The 13,597-nt window shown below is 43.2% G+C and overlaps 1 protein-coding gene across 1 annotated transcript in view; it reads left to right on the top strand.

Annotated features, from left to right (window-relative positions):
- Positions 1 to 13,597, top strand: part of EXT1 (exostosin glycosyltransferase 1) — a 434,024-nt gene that overhangs the window by 387,869 nt on the left and 32,558 nt on the right. The window contains exon 7 of the mRNA XM_089659042.1: positions 4,418 to 4,513. Within this exon, the coding sequence (XP_089515168.1) occupies positions 4,418 to 4,513 (96 nt within the window). The remainder of the gene's footprint in view (positions 1 to 4,417; positions 4,514 to 13,597) is intronic.

Raw genomic sequence — 13,597 nt, 5'->3', positions numbered from 1 at the left:
CTTTTCTTGATAGTCACACAATGGTTACATTGGACCCCTACATCAATTTAAATCTTTTATAGAAATGAGGTGATCAATGTGAAATCTAGGCATCTTCTGGTGACGGTCTCGTGTCTTTGGCATCATTAAATGTCAACATTGACCATTTCCAGGGGAAAAATTGACTTGGACAAGAAGGTTTAGAGTACTTGACCAGTCGTAGTGTTCCCTGGAGCAGACTAGTGTTGGACTATCTTCACCCCACTCCATAGTATTAACCATCGGTGCTTGCACTTACAACTGTCACTGACATCTAGGGTCGTTGGTTACGTTTTGACTACAGATTAAAAGAAAAACCTCATTTAAAACAGGCCTTTGAAGAAAACATTTGTCCTTAAATCACTTCTAGGATGCTGGCTAAAACAGAGCTTTTAACTAAAGCAATATACAATACAAGAAACCTGATATCAGGAGAGCAGCAACCTGGCTAGTTTTGTGAACAAACACAGAGTGCTGTAGACGTTTTAGGCCACATCCTCGATGTAAGTCAAAGGTAATGATGTTTTCTTGGAGAAGCTGCTTCATATAGCTGTGGTTCTGTATCCATTGCCTTCAACAGGTCTTTATCCCGTGCCAGCCTAGGATTTCTGATATGGCAGACATTTCCTTAAATGTTATTAGACCCCTGACATAACACATAGGGGTTAATTTACTAAAACTGGAGAGTGCAAAATCAGGTGCGGCTCTGCATAGAAACCAGTCGGCTTCCAGGTTTTATTGTAAAAGCTTAACTGAACAAGCTGAAGTTAGAAGCTGATTGGCTCCCATTTACAGCTACACCAGATTATGCACTCTCCAGTTTAAGTAAATCAACCCCATAATCTTGTAGCCACACTTCATTTCTTATATGCACAGTCTTTTTATCAGTGTCCCAGCTATGTAAATAGGATGGTGCTGATAGATTGATGCATCAAAATTCTGATATTTGGGTAGTTACGCTCACATGCCACAAGAGGCTATAGATGGAAAAAAATATTACTTCACATGGGCAGCAAAGGGGTCTTAAAAACAGGCAGTTAGTCTGCATATCCCCCCACCCAAATACAAAATAACATTGTGACCGGCTATGTCCATTCACAGTGCTCTGGTCACAGTGCTTTGCTTCAATGTGTGACAGATTTTAATTTGTTTGCTAAATGTACCTATTGAAGTCAATAGGACCATGCCAAAACCGTAGCAGTATTGCTACACAAGATCCCCCTTGGGATTGGGGGAAAAAGCAAGTATTTAGGAGGGAACAACATTGCCACCTGAATACCTGCAAAGTGACACTCCACCTTTTAGCAAATCATAGCAAAGAGAGAGTGAAATTTTAAAGTATATCTAAAACCAAAATTTTTCTTCTGCTTTGGATAGAATGTGAAATGGATAAACCCCTTTCAGTTTTCTTTAGCCATTTGTGGCCCATTAGGGAGATTTACGTACATTTCCTGTCCTGTAGATACAACAGGAAGTGAGAAGATATTTTTCCAAAGCAGGGGTAAATCCCCTCTTAATGTGGATAGACAAGGGGAGGCCCGTCCGTCTGTCCATTTAAACCACACTCAATATGGCCGCTTCATGGCCTGAGGAAGGAGAGCGCATGCTCCAAACGTGCGCCGCTGCCACTCTTCCGGTGACGTCACAGCTGTCAGCCACCCCGTGTCTCTCTGCTACCCCTGGAGCACTGGAACCCACCAGCGTGGCCAGGACGAGGAGGACCATGCGGCATACAGCTCCACGACCCACATCACTGGAAGTCATCTACTGTCTACATGCGCGTTTACATTCCACTCTTGTGAGTTGTTTACCTTTATTAAAATGTGTTTTATGGAAATCTACACTTAGACTGGCGCCACTGTATGTCTTTCCTTTTTGGAAATCCCCTCATAGACAGTTGTCACTAAGGCAAGTGTCCTTATGGTGACAACTCAAAATTTTTGATTTCCCTGTACTTTCTGTCCAAGTAACCGTGGTCACTAGAACACATGGCGAGAGTTGTTCTCTCCTATGGGGACACAGACTACAAGAAACATCTGCCCACGGTTCTAACCTCTCACCACTCTACCCAACTAAGAAAAAAAATGTTTAGTTCAATATACGCATTATACATACAAAAATATGTACATTTTTATTAACCCAAAGTTACAATGGCTTGATTAGCAATTCTATATGTAGATTGTTTTATACAATAGTGAAGCTACCCATCTAAATGGTGCTTGTGACTTTAGGTTATGGGCAGCTCAGGCTGTCTGGACAATGTGCCCTAAAAGACTTGTTCTGTAATTGTTCATCTCCGATGAAGAGTAGAGGATTGCCCTGCCTGACATACAGATAGCCGCTAAAGAAAATAGAACAAATATTTGTGTGAAATGCAATGAATGCTGGATCACACTGGAAATTACCTTTAGCAAAACTTTACAACTCAAAATGTGTATTTACTGAAATTACAGCCTAGTTTCCCTTACACAACGACTTTCCAAAGCAGACTTCTGCACACTTATCCCCCAATGCAGCAATTATAGCAGTAACATTTAACCTGCTAGGCTCGGGCATTCGTACATGTAGTGCCACAGGCTCCCATGAACGGGGAGTTAGAAGAATGTTTGCTCCCCAAAAAGTTACTTTAATTTACTTTTCTTTTTTTCATCACTTTTTAAAGAAGCAGAATTGTTTTGTCCCCGCTCTGCTTTTATAACAGAGTTAATGTAAAAGAAAAGTGCTTTTAAAAATGTTTTTTTGTTTCATAAATAACAAACATGTCATACTTACCTGATCTGTGCAATGGTTTTGAATGAAGCAGTCCCTATCTTCTTCTTCTTTTGAAGCCCCCCCACTGGCTCTCTACCTTCATCCTTTTTTCCATGTGCCACCATAGGAAGCAGCTTCCTACGGTGGCACACGTGTGGGCTCGATCCCAAGCCACACTCTGTGTGTCCATTGACACACAGTGCAGCTCAGACCCAACCCCCACTCCCTCATCACTGGATTTGATTGAGCTGGATTGAGAACAGGCTCAGGTAAGTATTTAGGGGGCTGGGGGAAGGTGCACTTAAAATGCTTTTTACCTTAATACAAAGAATGCGATAAGTTTAAAAAAACAAAAAACAAAACGTCAGCCTTTACAACCAATTTAAGTAAAAAACCAACCTTTAAATGTTCTCTCCCTTTTCTCCCTATGGTCCTACATACATTTTATAAAAAATTGCAAATCGCAATGTAAGTACCTTTTCTCCTTTTTTTAAATGTGTTTCTATGTGGTCACATGACTGCAGAGTTCCAGCTCCTCTGTAATTTGGAGCAGCCTTTTTAAACTGGGGATGCGTCTGGGTATTTTAGTGGTGCCATGACAAAATGACTAAAAATTGGCCCAAATTGCCAAAAATTGTCAACAAATTAACTGGTGTGTGGATCAAGCCTGCCCTTCTACTTTTTTTTTTTTCGGCTACACAAAGCCACAGGTTTTTGTTGTGCAGCACTGCAACCTTGAGCCAGTCTAGGGCATCCTAACAACCGATGACATAGTTGGGTGATCAGGAGTACATCCGGTGCCATCCACACTGGACTCCTAGTTAAATGTTGTACCTACAAGTTAATAAGTTTTACCTGTAGGGTATGGTGAATATCTCTAAGCTCATTCCGTTAGAAGAAATTCACAATGGCTTTAGCCAACGGTGTCACTGCACGTGCTCAGTGATGCTCTGCATTTATGGCACAATGAGAGTGCCATAAATGCAGAGTGCTGTGCCATCATATTGACTCCCTTGCGCACGCACAGGGGTGATGTCATCACAGCCTGGCCATTCAAACGGTTGGAGAGGGCAAACCTAAAAGGAAGACGGGGAAGAAGGGAGTGTCAGCAGCAGTGATAGTACAGTATGGGAGGGTTCCCTTTAAAGGTAAGTCTGCCACAATGTTCTAGTATGCGGTGCAGTTTAAGTACCTGAATTTGGCAAGGCATCAGCCTCTTGCAGTTCCTGTACAACATAGCTCAGACTGGGAGGCAGATAAGCAGCACAAAGAGCCAGTCATTTAGGCTGCAGCGCAAAGAGCATGCTAATAGGACCAGAGGGCAGAGTTTGTCCATGTGCTGCTTCTCCTTTCACTGTGCACTTACAAACTGGGGGAGGGACAAGACCTGCACCTGTTACTGAACTGTATCAGAGAAAAATGTGGTTTTTTGCCCTTTCAGGCAGGGCTGTGCCATGTGGCAGAGCTGTGTAATTCTCAGTACTGAATGGACAGAAATACAAATCCTTTGGCAGGTAAAAAGAGCCTCCTTATATGAATGTCATTTGTGTATTTAGCTGTTTGCTTGGAGTTCAGCTTTCACATTTAGGAAATAATCATCTGATGGAAGGTTGCTGATGCTGGATTGTGTTTTTCTTTCTTTCTTCAGATCATAGTCTTGTGGAACTGTGACAAGCCACTCCCTGCCAAGCATCGCTGGCCTGCCACTGCCGTGCCAGTCATCGTTATTGAAGGGGAGAGCAAGGTGAGACCGTCCTGCCGCATGGCCTTTTTATCCATGAAGTAGCATGCGTTATCTTATTAATGAAAACTGAGGATAAAAATATTGTGTACTTCTGATCCATGGCATCCGAATAATAACATTAAGGGCCAGTTCACACTATAGAAACACAGTCCGCATGCGTTTTTGATGCGTTTTTCCGCATTCCAGTTCATTTTTTCCTCTCTCTTTTTCTTCAATTTAAATAGGGACGTGTGCAGTCCAGTGCATTTTTGATGCATTTTACCACGTTCCAGTACAGTTCTGTGCAGAAGAAATGCAGCCTGTTCTACTTTTTTTTTTCTGCAACCGAAACGCACTAGACCTACCAACACTGATGTGAACTATGACATTGACAACCATATAACCTACTTTATCTGCGTTTTGGATGCAGAAAAAAGTAGTACATGTAGCATTATTATTATGCAGAAAACTGTACTGAAACGAGGCAAAATGCATCAAAAATGACCGTAACATACCTAAATACATCAAAAACACACCGGAATACACATGTCTATAGAGCGAAAAAAAAGGGGAAAAGATGAAGAAAGAAGAGGGAGAGGAAAAAAGCACCAGAAGGCATCATAAACAGCCATGCAAAAACACATCCGGATTGCATTTCTGTGGTGTTAACCGGCCCTAAAAGTGACCCACAAGTTAATATTTAGGGGCCCAAGGTATGTTAGAAAGCAGCTTTATATGGTAGACATTTAACAGGCACTAAGATATTGCACATTTTTAAAAATGTTTTTAAATACATATTTTCAGTTAAAAGGGTTCTCCAGGCAACCTTTTAATGCTGATCTTTAATACAAATATACAGAGAGGTTAGGAGTGTACAATGTGATGATATACGTTCTTTAGCTAAACGTTTGATACCTACACTTTATTCTGCTGGAAAAAATGGGCGAACACCTTGGCTCTCTACCTCCCTCTATTGACCACAAATTAGTACAGTCTGGTTTTTTACGCTTTAAAAGAATGACTGCACTTTTAAGGCTAGATCATTTCAGATCAGTTTGTAGTCTGTTTTTAGTGTGCACTTAAAGCGGTATTAAACCCGAAAAAAACATACATTTATTATGTTGCAGCTTACCAATTCTTAGATGTGGTGATTGTATGAGTTTTCTTTTTTAGGCTGTCTTTTATTTTTACCTGGTGAGCCGGCCAAAAGAACATGCAGTCCTGCAGATGTAGCAGTTAACAGGGATGAGACAAACCATTTAAGATTGACAGGGGTGCTTACATTGATCATCTTTTATTTATTTAAGTAAACCTTTATCCATAAAGAAACAAAACTGGTGCTGTCAGTTTATAAAGTATTACCTGGAGTTCAGTTTCAAATTTTTAGTGTGTTTAAATCTTCTAGTCCATCTAACATTCCCCTTCCTCCAGACTGACAATGCTGCTGTCCCAAGGTGTCTCTGTTGCTCCTTCGTTCATGATGGGGTCACTCTAATACAGGAGGTATGTTACTGACCAGATCACCAGGTGACAAAAGCCTAAAAAAGAAAAGTAACGCAGCCACCACATGTAATGATTGGTAAGCTGCAAGATATTACATTTGTTTGGGGTTTAATAATGATTTAAAATATAAACACTGCATTTCATAAAAATACTTCACAAACTAATATCACAGGAAAACATAAATACCAAACTGTGCATCTAACCCTTAAAGAGAAACTGTGCTACAGGGGAGAGAAGTAATGCTAAGGATTTGTTGCTGTAGAAGAGACAAGTGAACTTTTTACTTTGTTCTGCACAGGAAAAGCTTATGTTCATATTTCTTGGCAGAGGTTTACAACCAATTTAAAGTGAACAAAGCATATCCCTCTAAAATGTGTAATGTTATCAATCTATTAATATTATTATTATACAGTATTTATAAAGCGCCAACAGTTTGCTCAGCGCTGCACATTACAATGGGAGACAATCTAGAGCACGAAGTGTTTCTTTCTGCTGCTTCGCTCCCCTTCAATCTGCATGAGTGACTTCTGACACCAGGAGCTAAAAAGGTGACAGGGGAGGGAACTCCAGCACTCAGCCTGTGATTAGCAGCCTCAGCTCTCTCCCTGTGTGTTATATGGAGAGGGGTGTGTTCCTTCCCTCCAATCAGCCCTCAGAGCTCTCCTCACTGAATTCTGAAGTGTGTAATTTCAGCTCCCCACCACCTGTTCACTGAAAGCTCAGACAAGTTGTATATGTTCTGTACTCTGAACGGATGTAGAGAAAACAAATTGCAGATAAACAGGTACAATGTATGTAGGAGGATATGTTTCATCTCTCACCTGAGGCCAGTCACTTCACTGGGTTTATTTAAGAAGTTACAACAACATTAAGATACCATATCTCAAATTCCACCCCTTCCCCTTTGTGTTACGCTTCAAGAAAAAAAATACATTTCAAATGAAGCTAAGATTAGACCTCTGGTGCTTCCCCAGTTGGGGAGAAGGGCCTTTACCCTTATTATTCATGGCCAGGTACTGGTTTATGATTTTATTTTATTACTGGCACTTTTGGTCTTGAATCCTTATCCTCTCCCCCCTTTCCCCATCATCTCCCCTTTCCCTCCCCCCTTTCCCTCCCCCCTTTCTTCATCATCTCCCCTTTCCCTCCCCCCTTTCCCTCCCCCCTTTCCCCATCATCTCCCCTTTCCCTCCCCCCTTTCCCCATCATCTCCCTCCTTTCCCCATCCTCTCGCTCCTTTCCCCATCCTCTCGCTCCTTTCCCCATCCTCTCGCTCCTTTCCCCATCCTCTCGCTCCTTTCCCCATCCTCTCGCTCCTTTCCCCATCCTGTCTCCCCTCTTTCCCCATCCTCTCCCCCCTCTTTCCCCATCCTCTTCCCCCTCTTTCCCCATCCTCTCCCCCCTCTTTCCCCATCCTCTCCCCCCTCTTTCCCCATCCTCTCCCCCCTCTTTCCCCATCCTCTCCCCCCTCTTTCCCCATCCTCTCTCCCCTCTTTCCCCATCCTCTCTCCCCTCTTTCCCCATCCTCTCTCCCCTCTTTCCCCATCCTCTCCCCCGTTCACCCCCTTTCCTCATCACCCCCCTCCCTTTTACCCTCCCCTTCCCTCCCCCCCTCCTCCCCTTCCCTCCCCCCCCTCCCCTTCCCTCCCCCCCCTCCTCCCCTTCCCTCCCCCCCTCCTCCCCTTCCCTCCCCCCCTTCCCTCCCCCCCTCCTCCCCTTCCCCCCCTCCTCCCCTTCCCCCCCTCCTCCCCTTCCCTCCCCCCTCCCCTTCCCTCCCCCCTTCCCTCCCCCCCCCCTTCCCTCCCCCCCCCCTTCCCTCCTCCCCTCCTTTCCCTCCTCCCCTCCTCTCCCCCCCCCCCTTCCCTCCTCCCCTCCTCTCCCCCCCTTCCCTCCTCCCCTCCTCTCCCCCCCTTCCCTCCTCCCCTCCTCTCCCCCCCTTCCCTCCCCCCCCCCCCTCCTCACCTTCCCTCCCCCCCTCCTCCCCTTCCCCCCTCCCCTTTCCACCCCTTCCCTCCCCCCTTTCCTCCCCCCCCCACACAAAGATGAAACAAATCCTCCTACATAAGTTGTATTTGTTTATCTATAGCCTTCTTTTCTCTTCAGCCGCTGAAAGTGCACAGTTTACACCGCATTTCTGAAGGAATTGGGGATCTGACATCACTCACTGCACAGCATAGGGAGGAGAGCTGAAAGGGGGGAACCTCACTCTACACAGTCTCATAGGGAAACATGCACAGCTAAGACTGTCAGTTACCTGCCATAGGCGGGGCAGTCTCCCGGGATTGCTTGGCAACAGGATGAACTGTCAGAAACAACTCATGCAGATAATGGAGGAAAGTGATGGCGGACATGATTCACATTTATGTACTTTAGATTGAGGCAAGCACGCACTATAGAAGGATATGCTTTATTTATTTTTTATTTCAGAGGTTTACAACTGCTTTAAGGTAAACCCCAACAAAGCATGACAAAAGAGTCAGTGAACTACTAAGACGGTGGAGCACTTCGGGAGAAAGTGATAATGTATCCTCTTGTCAAATAATTTCATATTGTGTGTTCTATCTTTCTGGGAATTACAGAGGGTGGAGTTGGGAATAAATGAACACTTGGTCTTTGTTTCATGCAGGCTTAGATTGGGGGTCATTCACAAATTCGGATACTGGTAGACGCAGAGTATGCCTGCAGTGCACCTGCTGCCAGGTATTACCATAGAGTAGAGAAGTTCCCAGACTTTACTTCCCAGACAAATGAATGCATTTTAGCACGCCATGGAGACATAAACATCATAGTCGCCGTTAAACTGTCAGCTAACGGTTTCTGCTTGAATCGCCAGTAAACATCATCCAGAGAGTTTCTGCTAGGCTGAGTCTTCTCCGATATTCTTCTTTTAAGCTTCGCAGGCATTGTGATCTTTTTAAGATTCTGAAGCGCATTGCCTCCTCACCTTGTGTAAGGACTGACCTTCATGCTGTTTTCTACACAAACAAGTCTCTTGTGTGCAGCCAGGCATGGGCTCGTACGCCGTATCTTCCCTCAAACGAAGGTGCCGCTCTCTGCCAGGCATTACCCAGCACACGGGCACAATTTGCTGCAAGTATACAGACAGCCGATGGTCCAAGCCCACTGCAGGCTCATTCATATTCAAGGTGTAGGACCTGATATTAAGTCTTTTTCTTCTTCCAAGTTTCATATTTTGTCAAGTGAAAGTTCAGCATTAAAAAAACATTAAAAAATTTGTCACTTTTGAGATTTTTTTTTTAATTGGGCATCGATGGACTTCCAGCCCTAGGTCCTGTCAAATCTCTCTCTTTTGGGCTATAATTATTTAAAATGGCAACCCCTTAGGCCTTACGCATAGAAGTATTTATAAATGTATGAATCCAGAATGATTGATATATTTATTCTTAGTGCCTTACACATCTTTAACCACTTCCAGACCGGACACTTTTACCCCCTTCCTGACCAGGGCAATTTTCAGCTTTTAGCGCTATCACACTTTGAATGACAATTGCGCGGTCATGCAACACTGTACCCAAATGCATTTTTTACCATTTTTTTGAGATAGATAAAGCTTTATTTTGGTGGTATTTATTCACCACTGGGATTTGTATTTTTTTTGCTATGTAAATGAAATGTCCAAAAATTTTGAAAAAAAGTGTTTTTTTTTATAAAATTTTGCAAATCAATAATATTTCATCATAAATCTTAGCCAAAATTTATTCCGTTATCTTTTTAGTAAAAAAAAAAAAAATCCAAATTAGTTTATAAGCAAAAATTATAATTTTTAAACATTTTTTTTTACATTTTTATTTTATTTTTTTATATTATTATTTTTTATTTTTATTTTTATTTTTTACATACTGTCACCCTAGCAGTACAGTGTCACCATGGTGACACTGTACTACTTGTGAGGGGTGATGAAGATTTTTTTTTTTTTTTTACACTGATTGCTTTTACACCCATATAGGATGTAAAAGCAATCATTTCTCTTTCTCTCTGTGTGCATTCATGCACTCATTGAGAAGAACTGGGTGATCTGTGATTGGTCACATCCTGTCACATGGTACAAGGCTTTTGTGAATAGCCTTGTACCATGTGACCTCTGTGATCATTCACAGATTTCACACGTAGTAAGCAATGATGTCACAAGTGACATCTTGCTTACTACTTTGCATGTGATCACTGATTGGCCAATCAGTGATCACATGATCGGGACCTCGTACAGAGGTCCCGTCCGACGATCGGTGTTTCACTGTGTCCGGAGAACACGGCGGGCACCGGATCGCGGTGCTGCGCGCTCCCAGGGAGCGCGCACAAGCAGGGTGCGGGGAGGCCGTTTATTGACGGCCACCCGACCCTGCAGTGCCACCGTCCGGCCGTTTATATACAACGGCCGGTCGGGAAGTGGTTAAGATGTATCTAAAGCCAAAGTTTTTTTTTTTTTTTTTTCACCATATAAAACATTTTACAAAAAATATGAGTTGAAGCGATACTAAAGGTTTTTTGTAAAATAACAAACATGTCTTTACTTTACTGCTCTGTGTATTGGTTTTGCACAGTGCAGCCCAGATCTTCCTCTTCTCGGGTCCCCCGCAGGCTCTCCTGGCTCCTCCTTTTTGTCAGGTGCCCCCATAGCAAGCATCTTGTTATGGGGGCACCCGCTGCTACATGTGTCCATTCACACAGAGCCGCGGGTTGAACCTTGAGCCTTTACAACCACTTTAAACAAAAAGACAAAAATGTCTCAATACACCAAAACTACATCTGCAGAAAAATATAGAACCCCAATACCAAACATTGCATGTTACAATCTTTAAAGATTCAAAGATTTACCTTTGGTCTAAAAACCCCAAACAGTAAAATACCCAGTAAAATACCCAGTATTGTTCCCGAACATCTATCACGATCTCACCAATTCAGCAACAATCAGAAGTGTCAGAAGACACTCCGCCCGCATGTTATGAAATTTACTTAAAGTGGTTGTAAATCTTAGACATGAGATGTGAACAAAGCATATTCCTCTATAGTGTGTACTTGTCTCAGTTAAGAGCACTAAGTGTCATTTATGCCTGCTGCTTCTTTCCTCTACCACATCAGATAAGTTTTCCTGACACCAAGAGAAAAATGGTGACGGGGAGGTCCAGCAGATTGACAGCCTCAGCTCTGTTCCTGTGTGCTGTGTGAAGGGGAGGGGGGTGTCTCTTCGCTTCAATCAGCTCTTAGAGCTCTCCTTATAGCTCTGCAGAGTATAACCTCAGCTCTCTGCCCCAATTTTTTTGAACTCTCAGACAAGCTTTATAAATCCAACAGTTTGAACGGTTGTAGAGAAGAGAAGACTGCAGGTAGACAGGTACAACTTATGTAGGAGAATTTGTTCCATCTCTGTGTATCACTTGAGGTTAGTCACTTCACCGGGTATATGTAAGGGTTTACAACCACTTTAAAGCTCTCCAATGGCGGAAAGGTCAACTACTGTAATTTTAAATTCAGATTACCTATCAATATCAATTCCCCCGAAGTTGGTGGAAGTGTTGAGATCTACTAGTGTGCAATCACTTCCTACCAAAGAACGCTATGCTGAGGCCCAGTCTCAAGTTAGCTTGACTATTTGGACAGAGAAGGTGAGGGTTAATAACTCATGTTTTCATAAAAATGAAAACCAGCAACTTCCCCGAACCCCCCTTGCATACCACGGATTGACCCCTTCCACTCTTCTACCTTTCTGCCTGCCGTCCAGCCAGGGCCTCTTTAGTGCGATTCAGGACAACCAGTTTCCCTTCTTCCGGAGGGCAGCACCGCCACCCCCATCCCTCCCGTCTTGTTTGCTTTGCGGCAAATATGCCCCTGAGGTAGGAGACTCTTGAGGGCTGAAGGCACTGTGGAATACTGTTGGAAGTTACAAATACTATGGAGGGCTTGAGGCTCTGCTGCAGGCTGGGGGGGAGGGGAGGGGCAATGTGGAGGCTGAGGGCTTTCAGGAGGCCTGGGAGGCATTCTTGGAGCTGGGAGGTACTGTGTGTTAAGGGATCTACAGCTGACAGAAGGCTCTGGAGAAGGGGGCCACGTCCCAATGGTTGAGAACCAATACCCAAGAGAGATTTCACTTTACTTCCTGTTCCAGAGACACAACAGGAAGTGAGGGGAAATCCCTTAAACAGTCATCACGAGATGAGGTTTGTTTCCCACTGGGAGGGTTTACCTATCTTCCTGTTTATTGATATCTAAAATTTTGGATTGTTGATAACCAAACAAATGGGCACATACAATAAAAACCTGGTTTTTGGCCCCTAATTTCCCCATCCAAAATGGGAGGGTAAAAATGTGACCAAAGGTGAGTGTTTTTAGTGTTTGATTACTTGTGTTTGAGATTCATATCAAATGTAGGTCAATAGATTCCCATCTTCCCATATGGTACAGTGTGGGTGACCATTCCGAGGTTCAGTTTGACCTGTTTTGCATTTCTGATTACGTCATGTTCTACTTCAGAGGCAATTCAGGTAAAACTCAAAGCTTTTGTTTGTATTTAAGCTGCTCGGCTTTTAAATGTTAAAGCATGCATTTGATTGCAACACCCATGTTAAGATATTACAATGAATTCAAGTAGGTTTTTATATTTTTATTGCTTGAGTTTTAAATAGATATAGGAACAATTAGGATTACTCTCATGATTACTCTAGCACTGAAATTAAGTCTACTTCTGATGTTTTAATGTTAGTAGCATGTGAACAGTCAGAATCAGCATAGAAAATACAAGAGCCGTAATATAGCCATCAGTCTGAGGTCCCCGTTGCAGCATCAAAGCCTCCTATAGCATCTGTTGTATTGATGGTGTGTGGTTTCCATTACCATTTTGTTTTATTTCAAGTGTTTTCGCTTCCGCTCTGGGTCATAAAATAGACTTGGTAGGCCCTGATTAGAAAGAAATGCAGAATTTAGTATCTTCATTCCAATAAATCTCAATCTTACTTCTGATTCCTGTCTTGGCGGGGATGGATACATTTGTCAACAGCATCTCCAGGCAAGACATGTCCTGAAATCCATTTTAGTAGAAAGCTTCACTTGTGATTACAGGGCTGAGATGGAGTGACAGGCTGTCTGTCACTCTGCCAGACATCTGGTCAATTCTCCAATGCTAATAAATAGAGCCTGGATGTTTTCTTGCTACTCTGAGGGGTGCACGCTTTTGGTTTGGTTCAATCTCTTAAAGGGGTTTTCTATTCAGTCCCCTCGTTAAAGCATTTGTTAGGTTAAAGTGAAAATAGTCTTTTTTTTTTTTTTTTTAATTTAAAAAAAAATGTTATACTTGCCTGCTCTGTGTAACGATATTGCTCAGAAAGGTTGCTTTCCTCCTCCTTCCGACAGTACACTGCTAGTGCTGTCAGTGTCCCCTTCATTTAGTAAGCCGGGCGCTAAGGAGGCACCCATGCATGCACACTCCCAAGCTGGGCTGTGTGCATCTATGGACGTACACCATGCTGTTGAGCCACGCCTCTTCTCCTTCCTCCAAGGAGTTTTACTGACAGCGACCTCATGTGAAAGCAGGAAGGGGAGCAGTGCTTGAGCCAGAGACCACTCTGGAACTATGAATTGATTAAGGTGAAA

The sequence above is a fragment of the Staurois parvus genome, unplaced genomic scaffold, assembly GCF_062004578.1.
Source record: "Staurois parvus isolate SC_StPar_1 unplaced genomic scaffold, SC_StPar_1.0 ptg000030l, whole genome shotgun sequence".
Lineage (NCBI taxonomy): Eukaryota > Metazoa > Chordata > Amphibia > Anura > Ranidae > Staurois > Staurois parvus.
This window is presented reverse-complemented; position numbering and strand designations above follow the sequence as displayed.